The sequence below is a fragment of the Macrotis lagotis genome, chromosome X (assembly GCF_037893015.1).
Source record: "Macrotis lagotis isolate mMagLag1 chromosome X, bilby.v1.9.chrom.fasta, whole genome shotgun sequence".
NCBI classification, from domain to species: domain Eukaryota; kingdom Metazoa; phylum Chordata; class Mammalia; order Peramelemorphia; family Peramelidae; genus Macrotis; species Macrotis lagotis.
The window spans coordinates 71,963,442-71,985,198 of record NC_133666.1 but is presented as its reverse complement, the minus strand read 5'-3'; the positions used below and the strand labels follow the sequence as shown (position 1 = coordinate 71,985,198).

Sequence of the window (21,757 nt, the reverse complement as noted above, 5' to 3'; positions counted from 1 at the left end):
ACCAAGCAGGCCTGGGGATAAAAACCAGTTGGACATAATGCCCAACTGGGGAGGGCAAGAAGAAAATGCCCAACTGGGGAGGGCAAGGGGCACACCTGGTTCTCATGTTGTAGCCACAGTTTGGCTGCAGAACTTTATGGGGACTATAAGTCTTGGCCTTAAGGGGCTGGCTCATTACTGATCTGAATGAAATCTGGAAGGCATGGGCCACTGAGGTCTTGTTTGTGGAGGTGGCTAAGCCACTGAAGAAAGAACTCTATCTAAGGGATACCCAAAACAGACCACAAGCCAATAACTCTAGAGAAAGGTTTTATTGGATGGTGTTACCAGGACAGAACAGGACGTAGGACTAGAGGACTAGAGGTGGTGAAGGATGGCCAGGATGGGAGCCAGTGTTAGGGATCAGCCCACCACCCAAATCCCTCCATCAGAAAACATTGGCAGTAAGAAGGCAGACATTTTAAATAAACACCCTCAAACACACACACACATACACACACACACACAAAATCACGAGATTTTTTAAATTTGATATTTTATGGCTACTAGATAGGATGATATAATTTATAAACTAGTGCATATTTACACACTTTCAGAATTAAAGCTGCCTCATTCATCTGCAGAGTTTCTAAGGACCCTTTAGAAAGCAAAAATAACCACCCTCCCCTTCCCTTTCCCTCTCCCTTCCCCTCTTTCCCCTCCCCCCACCCAAAAGGCAGCCAACATCCACCCAACTTTTCTAACAAGACTTAACCCTTGGGTTGTGTCCAGTGGTGTTTCCCACAAGCCCTGGCTTTGTGCCCCCCCTCCCTTCCCACCCTCTTACCCTGAAACTCAAAAAAAGCAGCATTAAAAGTAAAGCCTTCATCAACACAATACCAAATTCAAAATATGCACTTTGTTTAAAAAAAGGAAAAGAAAGAAAGAAAGAAAAGAAAAGAAAAGTAAAGAAAAGAAAAAAGAAAAGAAAAGAAAAGAAAAAAAACCAAAACCCTACAATACATCTATTGGATAGAAATCAATTTGATAGAAACATTACTGATAAGCATTTTGTACTGAGCTACTTTGGACCAATGAAGGTGCCTGGTCCATAGGTTAACATTGCCTTAACACTTCCCTCCTCCCCCCTCCCTCCCCCCACAAAATCCCAATCCCCAGTAAGTAAAACAAGGACTCCCTCCTAGTGAAGGTGCCAGAGAAATGCATAGATAGTTAGGGGCCAGAGAGAGGGCCCCAAGTGGCCACTAACAAGAAACTTGAGGTTACTCCCATATACCTGATGTCAGAAGAAAGTGAGACCCATTTCCAGATCTTTTGAAAGAGTAGTATTTGGGTTGATTTAGACAGCTGCTGGTGACAAACTGGGGTATGGAGTGGGGAGTCATGGAGGCTGCATTGAAATTCTGAGGAATGTCCTCCCTGGTTGACCAGTGTCTAAGTCAGCAGAATCCCTATATGATTCTGAGAGCTTCAGAGAAAATGTAGGAAAGAAAAGAAGACACTTCTGTGTGGAGAGCTGAGGAGAGAGGATGACTGTCCTTGAACTGCCATCACTGGGCTCTGGGACATTAGGAACAAGAAGAGCAGCTACATTATGGTGGTTATTGGAGCACATGACCATGGGGTGCTGTGCATCTGGGTCAGCCTGTTGGGCCGCTGAACAGTTGTAACCGATGATAAGAGTTCCACTAGGAGCCATGGAAAGGCCCACCTGGACAGGGATTCAGGGTGCAGGTGGAGAAGGGGGCTCACTTTGGGAAACAGGAAGTGAGGAAGATATGGCAATTACAGCAAACCCATGGGGAGCTGTAGGACTGGCAGTTGGCCACATCCACTCATCTCCTCTTCCAGCCCTGGCTCATCAGAAGAACAAATGGAGCAGTGTGGTCCAGTGGAAAGAGCATTGGCCTCTACTCCCATTTGCACTCTACCATGGGTTGTCTGTATGACCTTGGACTCATCATTTCCACTCTCCTGAATCTTTGTCTTCTCCATTTAAAAAAAAAAAGAGGGGGATAAACTAGTGTCTAGGGTCCCTCTTGGCTCTAAGTGTATTTTATGTATGATCGTTATCATTGCTCTGGTCTAAGGAGCATGATTATTCTTTTATCTGTTGGGATTCAATCATCAAGTTCCTTTGCCCATCCCCCATTGCTCCTGCAGATTTTTCCACCCCACCCCACCCCACCCCACCCCCAGGGACTCTTCTTTCACAGGGCAGGAACCTGCTGCAGTGAACAGGATGGCCCTCTTACAACTCACATTTCTATGACTCTTTAAGATTGACAAAGCACCTGCCCCACCACAACCCTGTGAGGTAGGTTGTGCAAGATTATTTTCTCCCTTTTACAGATAAGGAAACTGAGGCTCAGAGAGGAAAAGCAGTTTGCTCACAGTCACAGAGACAGTAAGTGTGGGAGCTAGAATTTAAAGCCAGGTCTCCAGCTTTCCAGTCTACTAAACCACTTCTATCTGTTGAGTTATTTAGAGATGTTGCCCTAGAATGTCTTTGGTTCCTACCCTCACACCCATCTCCTTGTTGCTTTCTAAAAGGTCTGTTAAGGCTTCCCCCTCCAAGAGTGATGATAATTGTTGATGAGAATAAATGGTTGGGGATGGCCCATCTCCCACATCCTCCCCTCACTGCACCCTAGGGTTCTGTGTTCAATGCCCTTGCTGATAAGGTAATGACCACAAAGGCCAAGTAAGACAGACCTGAGGAAAATGGGAGATGAAATGGGTGGTTTCCAGACCATGAGTAGCATTCCAAAAGATACTATCTGCTACCAGAACACATCCTTTGGTCTTTGGAAAGAGCCCACTGGAGGCAACATTCTGCTCAGATCTTGCAGAAGATGCAAGAAGTTATGACACCCACTCTGAGCAATTTTCTTGGAGACAGAGGATCTGTTTTGACAAAGAGCTAGTTGTTGGATCCTCAACTATCAAGGTGGGCTCCATTTTTAGTGCAGGAAAGCTGAGGGAAGGAGGTGGAGGAGGGGGAGCAAGTGCTAGGCAGAGCCCCAGTCCCCAGTCCCCCTTTCCCTAAGCCAACAAATAGAATTTCCTCTGCATGCTAGCAGATGTAGTGATGGTCAGTGGCCCAAGCACATGTCCAAGCCTCCCATCTCCATATTTGTCAATGATAGGATTAAAAGGCTGCAATTGACAACCAAACTTGGTGCATTTCTATCTAGATATGCCTAGTTCCAGTACTCAAGCAAAACAAAAAACCCCAAACCTAACTGAAGGGACATTCTAATGACTCTGCCTTTTCAGGTCTTATCACTAGACTGGGAGGGAGTGACAATTCCTCAAAACTCAAGGATCACCCTGTTTCCAAACAAAATGACTTTCTGAAAAAAAAAAGAAAACAACAAAAGATAAAGCATGGTCTTGGTGACTGACTACATCTCTTCGGTGGCCAGTCTAGATGAGATATTCTATGAGTTCCACATCTGGACGGTCTTGTCCTGGCGAACGAATGCTCACTTTTCTTTCTACAGCACCAGAGCGAACAACTGGCCCATCTGAAAGGAAGCAGAGAGAACAGGCATGCACGCACGCACATGCACGCACGCGCGCGCACACACACACACACACACACACACACGAATTCATATCAGTTTCTTGGGTCAGAAAGATAAGCTCAGGGAATCCTTTAAGACACTAGTGGGATGAGAGAAACTGTAAATGCAGACAGTCCTTCCCTGCATTTACTACCCATGGCTCTTTTGGGGGTCTAATTCCTCTTAAAATCTCTTCAGACTTGATGCTAGTGGTAATATTTCCAAACTTTCCTCTCTATCCATTTCCCTTGGAGGATCTATGAAGGATGTGCTCATTGTTATCAGCAGCCTCCCTAAGAATGTCCACTTAAAGTCACCCTGAGTCATGTTAGGCCTACCAGAAACCAAACAGAACCCAAAAGAACAAATGAATAAGGTCCAGAAACTCCCCAGAATTTAAATTATTTACCTGTCTTGTCTGAATTATAGGCCAGATTTGAAGTAGGGAAATGAGCTGGTCCAGAGCTCGTTGGTGGATGGAGAGAAGGAGCAGTGGCCCCAGCAGCGGCCCCAGCAGCAGCCCCAGTGGTGGCCCCAGCAGCAGTAGGAGCAGCAACAGCGGTGTTGTTGGTGGTGGTGGCAGTGGTGGTGATGGCAGCAGAAACCGTGGCAAAAGTGGGAGGTGCAGAAGTGACAGGAGCTGCAGCTGCAGCTGCGGCTGCTGTCTCAGGCCCAGTGGTGGTGGTGGTGGCAGCAGCAGTGGCAGTGGCGATGGTGGCAGTGGCTGCAATGGCATTCGCAGTGGCAGCAGCAACAGTTTTGGCTGGATCCACTCCCCGATCTGTCTGGGTGCTGCAGTCACGGCTGCCTGTCTTGGAGTGAGCTGAAAGTGGTGGGGAAGATGGGGTAGAAGGGATGGATGACTCAGAGTGGCATTCTGTGCCCAGGAGGACACCTGTGAAGGAAGAGGAGAAGATGAGGGCACAGTAGAGGGGATGGAAAACCATCTATTGACTATGCTCCCTAGGTGACCTAGCTCTGCTTCTCCAGTGCCCCAGGACTCTGGCTTCTCCCCTAACAGGGAGAACTTTGAGGCCTCATCTCAGCCCTGCAGCTGCTAGGCGATAGGGAGACACAGAGGGATAGAGGATCAGGAAGGTTCAACAGAACAAGGGGCTTCACTAGGAATTGTCTGGTTTAACCTGTGGCATAATTTCCCCAGTGCTGAGGAAAGATTGGGATATTTAAGGATAACAATAACAATAATGCTATTCACTGCCATTTCTTTTGTGTATCTGCGTACCTCCATTCTCCCATTGAATCTCACAACTTTAGAAGGCAAATACCTTTATAACTAGCCACATTTTATACCTGAGGAAACTGAGGCAACTTGCACTAAAGTGATTTGCAATTAAGAGTTTGATTTAAGATCTTTCTGACCAAGGCCAGCACCATCCATTTAGTGTTTTCACATGCAAAGTAAAGGTAATAGCATCACTTAGCTGAAGGGCAGCTAGGCCAAGGCCTGCCAAGGTCTCTGGATGGATAAAAGGAAGGGAAGACAAATTTCCCTTTAGAGCTCAGATGAGCCCATTTTTCCCCAAAGCAGAAAACAACAGCTACAATACTGTTGAAAAGTCTAAGCCTGCTCAGCATATAAAATAGAAATCTGCTGTCTTGGCTGGAGAATTGTCTGTATCTAAATATTTGTGGCTCAGATCATCAGATCACTGAGGCAATGGGATTCTCTGTTCCAGTCTAGCAAATTATTCTCAATTCTTCACCAGCTAACTCTAGGTGGGGAGGTAGAGAAGGAAGGAGAAAGGGAGAGCAGGAAGGGAAGAGGAGGAAGGAGGGATAGGGAGATGAAAGAAGAGTGGGAAGAAAAGGGAAAGAAGGGGGAGAGATGAAGAAAGAATAGGAAGGAGAGAGAAGGAGAGATAAAGGAAGAGTGGGAAGGAAGAAGAGAAATGAAGGAAGCACAGGAGAGAGAGAGAGAGAGAGAGAGCAGCTTTAATGTGTTGAATAGAAGGGTTTCATTTTGCAATTCTGCAGCTTTTTCAAAAATGCCTTTCTCTCAAAAACTATTCAAAAAGTATCTTCTGTGTATATGAGAGGAAGAAAAGAGAAAAAGAGGGGAGGGGGACAGAGAAAAGGAGGAAAAGAAGAGAGGGAGAAGGAGAGCTCACTTGTGCCCCTGAGTGAGTCTGAGGTTAGACTGGGAGTCAAGAACACCCAGGTCCCAGTCCTGCTAGGGCACATACTAGCTGTATAACCTCCCTGTGCTCTGGCCCAGTGAAGATGAGTCACTAGTTTGCAAGGATAGAGGGACCTTCCACACCAAGAGGTTCTCCCCAGCAATGAGATTCTGGACTAGGACAAGAACAAAATGCCCTTGGGCCAGTGGGCTGTGCAGACAAAGGGAGATGGCTTACTGAGGCTTGCTTGAAAAAAACACCTAGGCCTTCTAGAGTTGCATCTGCAAATCCTACTCTTTCAGGTAAAAGAAGAAATGCCTTTGAATTCACGCCAGTTGAAAAGACCCAGACCCAGGAAGGCAAAGCACGTTTCTTGCTAAGCTCAGAGCTCTGGCCATTCCAGAGGCGACCCATCCATCCTGCCAGCTCTGCACAAGCAGAGGTCATTAACAGAAGGCAGGTTCCAGGGGCATTTCCAAGACTTCGGCTCAGGTAACCATTTGGATTGGAGAGATTTTCATTGACTTTGGGAGTTGTGGAGAGAGTTGGGAGGCATCTACCCTCAGAGTGTGATTCTCCACAAGTCACTTAGATCTCTCAATATCCTGGGCAAGTAAGTCTCTAAAACTAAAAGTTTCAAATAAGTTACCGATTGCCATTTGCCAATACAAAAATAGCATGCCCCCCATCTCACCCCCAATGATCACTACAATGGGGTGTGGGGTACATTCTGAGGTGAAACAATGTAAATACATTACTTTTTGGTTCACAAGAGTTATATACTATTTTAATAAAATCATTCAGATTCAATTCAGTTCAAATAAATGTTCAATGACTGTTACCATGTAAAACAGCCTAAGGTCACAACATCAAGTTAACAACAGTCCCTGCCCTTAAGAGGTTCCCTGCCTCCTGGGCTGCTTTCACATCAGAGGCTTTCCTACAGAGTTTGGTGAGTCCATGGAATCATGGTCCTTTTCCTAGTGATTGGGCTTGTTGCTGTCTCTGGCCATGGGAGGTGAGTCAGAAGCATCTTCTACCCTTGACCTCAAAAGCACCATAGGCCCTACCTTGTCACATGTAAGGAGTATCAAGAGCTCTTGGCACATGGGAGCAAACTGCAGTGGCCTCAGTTCAGGAAAGACCTCATGGTTAAGGTGGGGTCAGGTCTTGACTGGATGGCAGTGGCAGTGACCTGCCCAGTTTTCTTTCTTCCTCCTTTCCAGGCAGCCCAGCAGTCCACCCCAGGCTGTGACCTCAAGCACTGAGAGATACTACCTGTTCTCTGCCACAGGAGGCATTCCTGCAAGACCACTGTTTGCTGAGGTTGTAGGCTACTACTAGCTGCTGGACAGCTCCCTTCCCCTTGCTGAGTGGCAGCCTCACTGGGGAACCTCAGCACTCCCTTTCTGATGAGTCATTTCTCCCAGCAGCTCCCTATTCATTACCTAAACTCCCCTTCCAGCTCTTGTTCTCTTGTTTCTCTTCCAGGATGGGGGTGCTGCTGAGGGTGGAGGAGTGAGGGATCAAACCTGAGCTGGTGTTAGAAATGGACATCAGGGACTTGGCTGGACGCATGGGTGTTAGCTGTTCAGTCTTGCTGGGCTCCTTCCGAGAGCGCTGCTGGAGAACTTTAATCATGGCGTCCTTTTCAATAATCTGGGCATGGAGGGTCTTAATCCTGTTAGAGAAAGCATGGGAAAATAGTCTTTCAACATTGGGCAGTACTGGGGCAGAGTGGAGGGGTAGAGGAAGTGAGCATCACTTGGGAGGCAGAGGAGTCCAGGTGAGGAAGAAATGCCCCCTTGCTTGGGCAAGCTATGGCTAAATTGGAAATGAGCAACTGGGGGCTATTTGTGAGGGTAATGGGAAAGAGATCTTCAGATATGCCAAGGAGACACTGGAGAGCAGACAGCATCTGAGGAGGGACACTAGCTCAGAAGAATCTGCTCCAGGCTTAGGAAGAGGAGTGATGAGTTCTGACTCTCACTTTGGTCAGTTTTCTTCCCTCTAACCACAAGACCCAGAAGAATAGAGAATTTCAGTTTGGATGAGGCCAGGTAAAAAGACATAAAACAAATTTCAAGGAACAGCCCAGGTCAGTTTTCCTAGTTTTTAGATCCTGGGGTTCAGGGAGCCTTGGTGGGGGTATAAGAGGAGAAGAGAGAGGAAAGACTATAGTTTGTCTGATTTCACAGCTGTGGCTAATACTATGGTTCCATCAGGTAAAGCTTGGAGTCCACACTGCTGCTGCTGCCTCCATTACCTGCCCTCCATATCAAGACATCTCCTGTTGGCCAGCAGGATCTCTTCCTCCTCCTTCTGGATACGTGCTTCCAGGGACTTGTCATAGCTGGTGTTAGGAGAGTGGCTGCTGCTGGTTGTGTCTCTAGATGAGAAAATGATCAAAGGATATTGAGAGGCCTACCAATTCCTGGTGGACTCTCTTCCTTAGGGGAATTTCTAGAAAGTTCTAAACAGGGGCCAATCTATTTCAGGATGGTTATACAGAGTGACACACACCAAAGTTTCATATCTTAGGTCAAAAGAAGATTTATAGGCACAGTAACTTGGACTAGATGACTGGAGAAAGTCTCTACGAGCTAGTAACTATCCTCAGGAAGCAGGTCAAGGTGCCTTTGCTCAATCTCTTCAGAGGGTGGCCCTCCTCCCCATTCCAAATCCACAGATCCTCAGCTTGGGTCTACGTACCCAAAAGTCTAGCTTTCCCCTTCCCTCTAAGCCCTCTCTTCATTTCACCATCATGAAAGACCCTCCATTCTGTGGCTAAGCTAAGGGTAATGGTGCCAGCCTGCTAATTCGGTATGAATCAGGCAAAATCGCGGAGCATGAGGAGCAAGGGGAACACAGCAACAAAGCCCAAGCAGGATAGAGGTCCCAAGGCCCCACAAAAGACAATTCCCCTCTAGTGCCCACCATATGTGGTTATCCCAAAGCTGTCAGATACCCAACTGAGAAAGGAGTGTCACATTCCTACTGCTCTGGCCAAGCTAACCCCAGTTATCCTGACTCGCACTCTGATTAGCAGAAAGCAAAGCAGCATGGGCTCCCAGCCTGAAGCTACAGTCTGGCCTATGGACTGTTAGGGGAAGGGTTTGGGGAAGCAAGTCATGCATAGGCTCCAGGACTAGCTTGAAGCACATACACACAGGCCAGCATTGGTTGCTATTGGCACTGAATACAACTCTGGACTTCTCAGGCCTCTCTTGAGATAAAGGAGGACTCCACTGCCAAAAACTGAGTCCCCTAGTGTGTTTTGGAGTCTCGGGCCTGGAGAGAAAAACTAGGCCATACAGGGAGAGGAAAGTGGGAGAGTGGGAGAGAATGAGACAGACATGGAGAGACAGAGACAAAGACACAGAAATGAGACAGGGAAAGTCCAGGCTGGACACAGGGAAAGTGCTCAGGATGTCTGAAAGCTTACTCACTAAGACAGAGACTAGCTCTCTTCTCTTCTCTGCTCTGGATCCCTATAGAAATGGACATCTCCAGAAATGGAAAGGGAGGCATTACTGGCCACCATGTCTGCTTGGTTTAGAGACACAGCACCAGGTTGGGGGCAGGGGGAGAAGGGACAGTCTGTGGGGCATGGCCAGTGCAAAGACTGTGGTGGGCCTTATATCTCTTAAGTGTCTCTCTGACATGCTGCACTTGCAGAGTCCCTTATTTACATGCACACTGCATCGGAATGATGCTAAGTGACTGGTCTATAGCTGCTATGTGTCGAGGTGGATTTCAAGCTTGGAATTTCTAACTCCAACTGCAGAGCTCTATCCACTGGGACATGCTGATTCATAATGTGTGGGACTATAAGGAAGTTCAGGGTCTCTGATCAGAATCAGTTTCCCCATTTGTGAGACAGAGGAATCCATCTGAAGAAGAAATGGCCCATTGCCTTAGCAAGCCATAGATAATATCTAGGATCTTCTGAGCCCCAGAATGCATGCCTGCTGAGACTTCCTCATTCATGTCTGAGGACTTCCTGTCTTATTTTTAATAATACTCCCAGTGATTTTTCTATCACATGAAGGTAAAGCACCTTCTGGAGTATTTTCCTGGTGCCCATTCTGGGGCTTCTCTCTCCCCCAGTTTCCCCTCTCCCTGATGCTTGGTTTTCTTCTCCAGGCCCCTGGGGGTCCAAGGACCTATGCTCATTAACAGCCTGTAGAGTTGGAAGTATGAGTTCTGTTATGCCTGCTGTGGAGATGAGGAAATTGATAGAAGTTAGGTGACATGCTCATGGAGACATAGCTGCTAAGTGTCTAAGGTGGGATTTGGACACAGGTTCTTTTGACTCTGCCCACTAAGCCATACCCAAATCATTTCAGTGGCCAGAATCTCCTTCGGATGCAGTTAATTGACCAGTACTCTTTACTCTATCACATTGCTTTAAGTCAAATCATCTAGCACTTCTAAATGACCTATTATGTGGCTGGCAGAGTGTTAGGGCCAAAATGGAGTAGTTCCTACCCTCAAGCAGGATCTCTTTTCTACAGAGAGTTGCTATTCAAGTGGCAGGGAGATCAAAATGCTCCAGACCTACCCTGTGCCATACAACTTCTCTTATGTTGTCGATAACCTTTCAAAGTTTGGCACAGGGAGTTTGTAGGAATTGTGACTGAGCCTTGTGGTAGGAGGAGGAAAATGATCTTACCTAATGAACACAAAACAAACATTCTATCCAATGGTAGTCATTGTTTAGCCTGGATATGAGGGATATGGGATTCTTAGTTTCTGCTCTCAAACTTGGGATACTTAGGATATGGGATACTTAGTTTCTGCTCTCAAACTTGGAATACTTGGGATATGGGATACTTAGTTTCTGCTCTCAAACTGAATTTGTCTCCTGTGGATTCGAGCATTTGAAAGTAAGTGAGGAGACCTGGCTCTTCAAAATTTTAAAGTTCTAATTTGGCTTTCATCTCTATTCTTTTGTGTACACTGAATCAAGCCCATGCCTCTCTCTAAAAATGTAACATTTCAATACAACTACTGTGGACAGATTTGTAGAGTAAGGAGTAAGTGGAAAAAGGGAAATATGGAGGTTAATTAAAGGAAAGGGCAGCATCAGACATAAGAGAGAAACCTTTTGTGAAGAATATTCCACCAGTCTTGAGGTAGACCTTTCTGAGTGGAGCCTCCACTGATGTGAGATCTAGTGAGAGAAGGAAGGTATATGAGAACAAAAAGCTTAGTATGGCAGCAGAACATCAGGGAAACCCAGTTAGGGAACACAGTCATCACTCTTTAAATAGAGTCAATTGGAACAAGCAGGCTGAAAAAAGTTTTCTGAAAGGCAGGCTGACTGTCCCAAGGCTTTGGCCAACATCTGAACTTGAGAGGCCACTTGTTTTTTATCGGTCTCTGAACGAACGTGGCCTAGGCATCTGCCCCTCATTGGCCTGAAAGCCTCACATGTCTACTCCAGCTGTGTAGCCATTCCCAGCATGAAGGTGAAGCCAGGCGCTTCAAATGCTCAGAGCCACTCCTTGGAACAACTTCCTCCCACACAAGGGGCATGCAGAGGAAGCAGTGGCTTAGAATTTGAGATGATTTACTGTCCCTAGAACACTGAGCCATCACTGAATGTGGCAGCCAGCTGTTGGAAGGAGCCCTGGACTTGGGAATCACTGGACTTGAGTTCAAATACTAGGTCTTTCACTTATTACTTTGGGGACCCTGGGAAAATCTCTTTGCCTCATTTTCCTCCTCTATAAAGGGAGAAAATTGGACTGGAAGCCTGTAAGGTTCCTTGCACTTCTAGATCTCTATGAATTGATCATTGCCAGTGAGACTCAAACATTTCCTAGGTACTAGCACTAAAAATGAGACGTAAGGTCAAAGAATATGAACAGGTAAGATTTCAACTACTATAATAAAGACTGTAACAAATAAGTAATACTAAGGGAAACATAACTCTAAACAGCCCTGAAGTTTTAGTTCACATCCCTAAGACTATAAAAGCTGAGCAAGCTAGACAGGTTATTGTTGGAGGGGCTGGGGAAAAGCAGGCACTACAATTCACTTTGGGTAGAACTGTGAATTTCTCTATTTGTTCAAGAAAATTATTTGAAAATAAACCAGAAAAATCACTCACTTGGCCATACCTGTGACCCAGAAACACCAGTACGAGGCACCCCCTCCCCAAGGTCAAAGACAGAGGGAAAGCTTCCATTTACACTAGATTATTTATAGCAGCACTTTTCATGGTAGCAAAGAAAATGAAGCCAAGTGTCCAGCGACTGGAGACTGCCTAACTCACCAAATCGTACCAGAAGGGACAGTGTTGTTTTCATTTCTCATAACAGATGTTTAGGAAATACTTTCTGAATTATGGAATTTGAATTAATTCACTTATTTCAGTCAAGAGACAGGAGACAGACTAACCATCTGGGTGGGGGTGTGGGGTCTTCTTTCAGATGTCTAGCTAAGGAGGGACATGTTATCTTCCAGGGTTCAACTGACTCCCAACCTTTCACCTATTATCTGGACAACCAATAAGGGAAAGGAAAATGAAATTTTTTTCTACTTTTCCCTTCCCCCCACTCCTCTGAGAGAGAGAGAGAGAGAGAGAGAGAGAGAGAGAGAGAGAGAGAGATGGGCACGTGACTGACCATGGTGCCTGCTCACTTACTTGTGGCTAGGAACGTGGCCTTCAAGTGTCATTTCCCAAAGGGCAAGAATGGACTCATGTTCAGTGCAGCCCCACAGCATACCTTAGCCACTACTCAGCTATCGAATAGCAATGGTGTCCACTGAGTGACATTTCAGGCAACTGTTCCCCTCTTAGCCCCCACCCTCCATCAGCCTGAAGAATCTGAGTAGCCCAGAGAGGGGAGCCAGACAATCTGTGATCTAAGCTCCCTGGGTTTTCTTTGAAAGTGGAGCTTGGATTATTTTGGCCTAAAATTCAATTGGTTTGGAATTTCCCACCTGCTTGGCCCCCTCAGAGTCTATAGTGGATTCAAGTTCAAAAGCATCTAGAAGCCCCTTTGGGGAAAAAAAGAGAGTTCCTGACCTCAAAGGAGTAGCTAGGTGGCACAGTGGCTAGAATCAGGAGTTTACATTCAGCCTCAGACATTCACTAACCTTGGACAGTCACATAATCTCTATTTGTCTCAATGTCTTCAACTGTAAAATGGGGTTATTAAGGACACCTCCCTCCCAGGATTACTGAGGGTCAAATGAGATAATAAATGTTAAGTGCTTACCACATAACGGGTGCCTAAACAGTGCTTCCCCCAACCCTCCAGGTACACAAAGTAATGAAAAGTCATTTCAAGAGACCACAATCGCTAACAACTTGTAGGCTCAAGAAAGCCCTGTGCTAAGGGAGGGAGCTAAGGCTTCTGGGACGTGAAAGTGAGCACGGAGGGCATTCCGGGCATGAGGGCCAGCCCACATGAAGACATGGAGGTAGAAAGCACAATGCCAACTTGCTTGGAGCAGCCAAAATGCCAGTGTGATGGGAATGCAGAGAGAAGAGGGGAATCCTATTTGAGGCTCAGGGTGGGTGGTATGAGGGCACCAGTGAACATAACGGGGTGTAAAGCACCCACAGAAAAATCCTCCTGGGCCTTCCGGGGGCTGCAGTGGCAGGGAGTGACCCATGGCTTCCCTTCCTCTCTTACCTCTGCGCAGCCACTGTGGCTGCAGTCTCCAGTGCAAACTGCCTCATCACCGTCTCCTCCAAATACTTCTGCTCCCACTTGGTCATGTCAGCCTCCAGGGCAAGGATACGTTCTTCCTTCTCCCGAAGTAGCTCCATGAGGGCTGAGGCACTATACTCAGAGAGGCTAGTTGCCTGTGTGGTGCCTTGGCGCTGGTGGTACAAATCCCCCACATCAGGGCCAGCTCTTGTTTGGCAAAGATGCCTCTTTTCTGGGCAGGAGCAAGGATACTGATGACCGCCCAAGGTCCCACCACCCTGACAGAACCTCATCCAAATGGACCCTCAGAAGAAAACAAACCTTCATCACATGTGCCAAGATTGAGAAATGCAAGGGCTTTAGAGGCCATCTGGCACAACCCCCTTATTTTAGAAGGAGAAAATGAGACCCAGAAAAGGGAGATAGGACTTGGCAGAATCAGAATTTCAATGTGGGTCCTCTGACTTCAAATCTAGAACTCTTTCCAAGCTTACCCCTCACCCCTCACCACTATTCCATGGTGAGATCATGGACAAACAATGACTGAAGGGAGGGAGCAGGTTTGGGGCCTAGATCCAGCTCTTCCATAATTCACTGTCTGACCTTGGGGAAGTTTGCTTGGTCTCAGTTTCCCTCTGCAAAATGAAGGGTTTAAGCCTAGCTACCCTTAAAGATCCCTCAAGGGCATTCATCTCTCCCATGCAGAGGTGACAGTTGGCCCCAGGCACAAGTCAGTATAATTCTGCTGCTAAAGGCTGCTCCTTCAAACTGCTGCCCGGGTATCCATTACTGAGGCTCTGGGCCCAGGAAAGCGAGATGGCTGAACTCCTCTTCCCACTCTGAGGAGAGTGAGTGTATATGGCCCAGTAACCCAGATAGTAGGAGGCAAGCTGTTCAGTAGTGCCTCAGGCCTCCCCTTGCCACCACTCCCAAAGAGTCCAGTAACTCTGGCTCACTCTTACCTGCTGCATGCGGAGAGACTCCAGTTCTCTCTCCAGACGGGCCCGAAGGCGATTCTCCAGCTGTTCTCGCTTCTCACATGCAGCCTGAAGCTGCAGCAGAGCTTGCTGCATCTTCTCCACCTTCTCCACATACACTTGCTTCTTCTTAAGCTGAAGATAAGGGATAGAAAGGGGCAGGGAGGAAAGAGGCTCAGTTGGGCAGCTCTGCCTCTGGCATTCAACTAGGCCTCTCCCAGGGCATATGCTTGTGGGGAAGAGAGAGTCAGAATGTGATTTCAGTCATATCTAGACTACTTCTGAGAGAGATTTACTTCCTCTCACATGACATACCTGAGGAAAACCTGAGCCCAACCTACTCATGGGATTGTGCAGACCCTCCAAGAGAAGGAAGGTTCTTTTTACTCCCCTCATCTCTCCCCCAAAGGCACACTCCTTTTGCATAGCCAATCTACTTCCTGGGATGGAAGACAACAGGTTGGCTTCAATGGCTCCCAAGGGCCCTTGACACTCCCGAATCTAGGATCTGAGGGCTTCAGCTAATACTGGGACAAAAGGCAGCTTCTTGCAAGTCCTGGCAAGTTCTTAGGTCAAAAGTTTTAGGGCCTTTACATCAGATATCTCTTTCCTTTACAACATTCCCAGAAAGTCAGGCTCTTTCACCCCCTTTTTCATCCCATCTAAGCCTCTTGCATCTATAGGCTAATACCTATATTCTCCATGTTGCTCACATAGTCCTCTCCTCTCCTCTCCTCTCCTCTCCTCTCCTCTCTCTCTTACACAAACACACACACCTCATTTCTCTGCTCTTTTCTTTTTAAGGTTTTGAAGGTGCTCTTATCACAAAACCCTGAGATAACCAGCTCCTGATTTTTTACATAAGATTTGCATTCAGGAAGGTGAATGGCTCGCCCAAGTTTAAGAAATGTTGGAGCTGGGATTTAATCCACTTCTCCAAATTCTTCTGCCCAGACTTTGCTAGACTTTCCCAAGTACAGGCCTGACTTGTACTTTGACCAGGCTGGGCATCTGGGGGAGTATGTTCTTGCTTCAGATGCCCCAGCTACAAAGTCTCCTCCATTTGACATAAGAAGTTGAGGTGATGGCTCCTTTCATGGGAGATCTCAAAAGAGGGGAAGATGAGCTCAGTTCCTCCCAGGGCACTGCTTTTCTGAGGCCCTGAGAGGCCAGGTGGAGGCTGTAGGCCCAGGAGGCTGGCTAAGGCAGCCAACTGGTCCCCTGGCAAACTGCTCCAGCTTCTCTCAGGTTAAACTGCAATGTCACGGGACAAGCATTCAGGGCCCCCATTGAGAATACTGGATAGTGATCTCTTAGCTTTTGTCCTGAACCCTTCACAAAGGTCCCAGAGGTACAAAACAACATCTTGAATCTAGGGCCCCAATGAATTGGGCCAGATTTATTCTCTTTCCAGAGGGGGAAACTGAGCAGCCCCTGGGAGAAACCAAACCACTGGCAACAAGGAGTCCCAGGTCTGTGGCATAAGGAGGCCAAGAATGCTCTGAGTCCCTTGCCTACCATAGGACCTGAGGGGTTGGGGACTCTCATTTAAGAAAACTGCCATAAAGGGAGGTGGTAGACCACAGAAATGGATTAAGACAGACATAGACACGGCCAAATAGATGAATCTCTTTTGTCTGACTACCTATCTTTACTGTGAGGGGGCATTCAGGGAAGGGAGGTCATGGGAACTGACAACAACATTTTAAATTAGCCAAACTTTTTTTTTTTTTAACAGAACTGTGGGCCTACTCTCAGGTTTTTGCTTCTCATAGAAGAGCCAACTCCTTCCCCTTCAAGTTGGGAAAATTTGCCATCAGGTCTCTTGGGGGATGCTAAGAAACCAGGCACCATCATGATTAGATGCAAATGAGTCCAAAAAGAAGAAAAAAAGGCCAGCAGAAAGTCAATGGAAACTAGGTACAAGCTAACCCCTAAACGGGAAGGAGTGCAGGTGTCAAACTACAAGAAATTCAGGTAGATGGCTGGAGTGGGGGGGGGGGGGGTTACATTTTAGCCACTACCCTGTCAAAGCCACAGCAGAAGTCCAGCTCATGGAGGAAGAGTCAGGAGGGCTGATCTGTGTCACTGGGCCCTGGTTTAACCCAGCCTTGTAACCAAGTTCCAAAGATTTACCATGCCACATATTTCAAATCAACTTGGATTCTTTTTTGCAGGTTCCCCAATAACAACAGCTGCCTCCTTTCATAAACAGAGATTCTGTTTGATCAACTGGAAGGACCCTCAGAGGTCATCCTGTCCAACACCCTCATTTTACTGAAGGGGAAACTGAGGGTCAGAGAGGAAGAGCTTTGTCCAAGGTTGCAAAGCCAAAACACACCCAACCCAGGAACCAAGAACATTCCCTAACTCAGTTTTCAGAGCTGCAGGTACTTGGAGAATGCCAAGGTACTTAATTGTTGGTACTGGATGTGTCAATGTATTTGAGGTAGGAATGGAGGGGGGAGGTCTTCATCCCCCCCCCCAGTCCTATGAGATGCTCAGGGACTGAATGATTGCTAGGGAAGAGGTGCCACATCCATCCAGAGAATCCTAAGCCTTGTTCCCAAAGGCTCACAGCAACTAGGTGGTCAATAAACATTTCATAGGCACCTACTCTACAGTAGACATGGTTCTAAAAGTTGGAGATATAACTACTGAACAGAAGGAAGGCACTAGGATTCAGATGGGAGAGGTGGGGAAGGTCTCCTGGAGTAGATGGGGCTTTCAATTGGAACTTAAAGGAAGCCTGGAGTTTATACTTCAAGGCAAGAAATGTAGCCAGTAGCCAAGTCTAGTTTCCACGGGCAAAAAAGATGACAATTCAAATTTAGCATGGAATAATCAGTAGCCCTTGGCTGTTGTTTTTGTTGGAAAAATCAAATCTAAGATCTCTTAGCCAAAAGCAGCCTCTGAAAGAGGCAGCCAGCTGTTTACACTGGCCAGGCCTCTACCTCTCTGGGAAGGAAGTACAGCAAGAGACGGGAAGGAGGTTGGCCAGATCGGAAGCTCCTTGAGCGGGCAGAGCGGGAGAAACTAGATGAGCCCTCTGACCTTGGTCCTGGTTCAGTTTCCATTTGGAGGACTGTGGCCATTTTCCTGGGAGCCCATAGATGTCCTCCATCCCACTCTGGGTGAAGAGACTGAAGATTGGGCCACTGGAGTATTGTTAGGCAGGTTAAGTAAGCCCAGGGGCTCTGACCAGGTCCCATGCTAGTTGCTAGGCATGTAAGAAAAAGAAACATTCTGCACTCCAGGGATGCTGATTGAAAGAAATAGAAAGGTTTAAGCCTACAATTGGAAGGGCTCTCTTGTACCCAAAGGACAGCACATGCTGTTCCCTGACCCCCGTATGTTCTAGCTGCTTGTGCTCATTGTGGAGAGCCAAGGAGCAGGGAGCCCCCCAGGGAGAAGTCTGGCCCTGGGGGTGTCCTGGGTTCTAGCTGGACATCTATGATGACTCAGGACTGATTTGTTCCCTGGGCTGGACCTCAGTTTACTCTGTAAAATCCAGGTAGCTGGACTAGATTCAGTAAAAGCACGAGGGCTAAAAAGAGATAAGTGCAATCTAGAGACAAAATATGAGCATCGAAATTGGGGGGGATGAGTAAAGGGAAATCAGTCTGGAAAGCTAGGTGGGAGCTTATTGAGATGATGTTGAAGTTCCCTTCATCTGTGACTTTCCATGAACCTAAATGCCTTGCTCTCTTTGGGGCTCTGTTTCTTCCTCAGTAGAATCAGACTGCACTCAAATCAGGGTATCCAACCTGTGCCCTGGTCATCACTCTTGCTTTTGGTGGTGTGGGTTGCACATGAATGGGTACTGAATTCTGTATGTGGACCCTTGAGGGGTTTGGTTGGGCGGTGTGGCTTCCTCATGATATAGTGGAGAGAAAGGCCAGGCCTCTGACATACTGGCACAAAGCATACAGCACCAAAGGCATCATCAAGTCAAACCCAGGCCCTGAAGAAGGAGGAGCCAGTGCCAAATGTCAAATGGAAAATGTTTAAAAAAGTAAATATACACACATAGCAGGGTAGATAATGTTAATGACTGGTTTCGAAGTCAATATGTAGCCTCTGGGGTTTAATACCACAGCTCTAGGCAAATGTCTCTTAAGATTAGAAATAGCAGACGCCATGCCTGGGGAGAGGGAACCTTCCCATGGCCATTGAGGCAATCACAGACTCTGTCTGTCTGTCTGTCTGTCTGTCTGTCTGTCTGTCTCTCTCTCTCTCTCTCTCACACACACACACACACACACTCACACACAAACACAAACTCTCTCTCTCTCTCTCTCTCTCTCTCTCTCTCTCTCTCTCTCTCTCTCTCTCTCTCGGAAGTGCAACTTCCTCCTTCAATGGCCATTATTTATTCTTATTTCTCAGATCACCCCCTCTACCCTGCACCCTTGCCTCCACCTTGCTGCTGTCCTTAGGACTGTGCCCCCTCAAGCAGTTTCTATCTCTTGTAACTTTAAATTCATGTTCCCTCTTCACTCCTCCCTTGGGTCCTTCAGAGATGCAAAAACTTCTACCTTTCAAAAAACCCCAACCCTCCATCACTTAGCTCTGCTGCTGTCTCTGGCTACAACTGCCCTCCCTTCTTTATGGTACCCAAAGTTTTGGAAACAGCAGCTGGTGCCCCCCCCCACCTAGCTCTCTCCTGAAGCCCCTGCTGTTGGGCTCCTGTCCCCACTACTCCAATGAAACTGATCTCTGGGCACACTCCGGACTGGCCTCCTCAACCAGTTCAATAGCATTTTTCTTTAATCTACTTGATCCCTTTGACCTTCTTGATTCCCACCATCTTGGAAACACTCTCTCCTCCTTTGGCTAACACATCATTGCCATCTCCTGCCCTGGACCTCTTCTACCTCCTCCAGGAGCAGAGCTTCTTCCTGCCCCCCTCTCTTGGCCTCCTCTCTTAGGTTGCTCCCACAGAATGCATTCTCTTTGGGTCCCAGTCTCTCTAGCTGACTCCAATGTAGACAGCCCTTTGGCAGAACCTTTCCCCATGAGTCCACCAGCCCGCTTCCCAACTCTATTATTTCTGCCTACACTCTCTTTCCAGGCAGTCTTAGATCTAGCTCAACCTCTTGCCCCCAATCCAATCACTAAAAGTCCTGCTCATTCTTTCTAAGCAATCTCCCATCTGTCCCTCTCTTTTTGATCACACATGATGATCCAGGCTTCATGTCTGGACTGCCGTGACAACCTCCTCGCTGGGCTACCTGTTTCGAGTCACCCCTGGAGGCTAAGGTAATCTGCCCCAAATCTCCCTTTCCTCCTGTCAACAACAATCTTCAACTACTTCTTGTGGAACATAGGGTCAAACCCAAACTCCTCTGCTGGCCTTGCCCAACTCCATCGTCCGGCCTTGCTCCCCCCCAAATCAATCCCCCAATGGCTTCAGATGGCTTGGGTTCCAGCTTCTAAGAAGATAGGTTTGCTGCCTTCCACACTCAGTCATGCTTTTCCATGAGCCACCAGTCTTTATTTTGACTAGGAGCTCTTCCTTCCTGAACCCCCCATCTCCTGATGCCTGGTTCACTCTGCCTGCTCCAATTCCACTCAACTGGCAATGTTAAGTTGACATTTGTCTGACCAGAGTTGTTCCCATATATACTGGGAGTGTCATACCTTTCCAGGGGTTGGGGTTGGGCCCCAAGACCTGGCAGCTTTCCCACCACTGGCATCACAGTATCCCTGATCTGAAGCTAAAGGGCAGCTACTCCAACTCCCTCCTTTGCCACTCGAGGGGGAGTCATTTGCCCAAGGTCACACCCAAGGCAAACATCAGAGGCAGGATCTAAACCCAGGTCCCCAGGAATCACTGTGCTCTTTCTACTGTTATTATCTTGTCTCCTTTCAAAGCTCAGCACCTAAATGCCGATTGGCTGAAAACATTAGAAATAATAACTGTTGCTTAGAGAGCATTTTGAACAAAGTCTTGCCAAACTCCTTTCTGAGACTCACGACAATACTAAGAGATAGGGGTTATTAAGCCCATTTTACAGAGAAGGAAATTGAGGCACCAAGCAGTCAATACTTCACTTAGCTTTTGTGGGCTTCAGCTTCCTCTACTATCAGATGAAGTGCTTGAATTCCAAAGGTCATTCCCATGTTCTGTCTATGATCTTGGGAAAGCTGGCACTCTGGTGGGCAGAATGCTCTCAAACCTAGGGTTGGGGAAGGAGTTGAAGGGCCAGAGGAGGTTTGGCCCATGTTTAGGCAGACACTCAGAACTAGTCAATCCCATCTTTCCACTGCTTGTCTGAAATCATCAGACTAGGGTCCCAAGCATTTGGCAGTCCTCTTGGGTTCTCTTCTGATTCAGGAAAATTTGATCCATGAAAATGAATATGTGGTGGCATCTCTTCTCTCTATCCAACAACTGGGAGTGTCTTTTAAACTCATGTGTGTAAATGTGTGTGTGTATGTGTGTGTGTGTGTAACTGCTTGAACTGGGTGTGAGATACATGCCCTCCTGTGCCCTCCTAAGACCTGGCTTCTCTTTTTATCACCCTAGAGAATCAGGAAACTTCCTAATTGACCTTCTGGGTCTGTTTCCTTGTCCAAGGCAAGCACAGGGTCTCAGAAGATGTTGCTGTGGGACTTCCTGTTATCTGTCCTGCTCTGCTCCTGGCTAATACATGCCCCTGAGGAAGTTCTTTCTCTGGCTGTCCCCCTCCCCAAGCTCCATGAAGAGTCGGGGGCTGGTTTGAAAGTTTCCAAGGTCCCTTCTAGCTCAGGGTCCTTGATGCCCCAAATCCCTTTGGTGGTCACCCTGGTACAACTTAGGACCCTTGTTCAAAATCAGGTTTTTAAACAAACAATCAAATACAAAGGAAACCAATTATATTGGAATGTGGCTGTCTAAATGTTGTGCTTTTTGTTTAAAGCAAAATTGTAGAACCCCTGATCTGGACCCAGGCTGGCGAAGCAGAGAAAGCCTTGGTTCACATCCCACTCAGACCCTTGCTGACTGTGTGTCCTTGGGCAAGTACCTTAACCTGAAGCTCAGCTTCCTCCTCTGTTAAATGGGAATGATACCTCAGAGAGACTTCATCACTCAAAGAGATCGAGCCTAGGAAAGGTTTGCTTCATTTTATCGCCTCTTCTCCAGCTCTCTTTGTTTGGGAATAATTTAGAAGTGACCACAAAATGGGGCAAAATTTTCCCCCTTCTCTTATTCCCTTATGACCACCCCAACCCCATACACAAAAGTTGATTTTCAGCTGTCCCCAAAGGAGTCTTCAGATGTGTCCCTGCCCCTCTTCCCCTGGGGAATGCAGTCTCCCAGGAGCCTTTTGTAACCTCAGCCGGATTTGATTTATCCTCTGGCTCCAGGCTCCAAAAAAAGAGCTCTGGCTAAGTAATCCCAGGAACACTATCCTGGT

The 21,757-nt window shown here is 47.2% G+C and overlaps 1 protein-coding gene across 8 annotated transcripts in view; it reads right to left on the bottom strand.

Moving 5' to 3' along the window:
* Positions 1-2,201: 2,201 nt before the first annotated feature.
* The window catches only part of AMOT (angiomotin), a 57,423-nt gene continuing 37,867 nt past the window's right edge, over positions 2,202-21,757 (bottom strand). For 5 of the 8 annotated variants that reach the window (XM_074207947.1, XM_074207941.1, XM_074207943.1 and 2 more), the window contains 7 exons: positions 14,340-14,489; positions 13,360-13,550; positions 10,815-10,883; positions 7,974-8,096; positions 7,156-7,388; positions 3,979-4,464; positions 2,202-3,530 (listed from right to left, as the gene is read on the bottom strand). In XM_074207947.1, coding sequence (XP_074064048.1) covers positions 3,430-3,530; positions 3,979-4,464; positions 7,156-7,388; positions 7,974-8,096; positions 10,815-10,883; positions 13,360-13,550; positions 14,340-14,489 — 1,353 coding nt within the window. In that variant the 3' untranslated portion in view covers positions 2,202-3,429. The remainder of the gene's footprint in view (positions 3,531-3,978; positions 4,465-7,155; positions 7,389-7,973; positions 8,097-10,814; positions 10,884-13,359; positions 13,551-14,339; positions 14,490-21,757) is intronic. The other 3 variants (XM_074207945.1, XM_074207944.1, XM_074207946.1) reach the window with 3 other exon arrangements.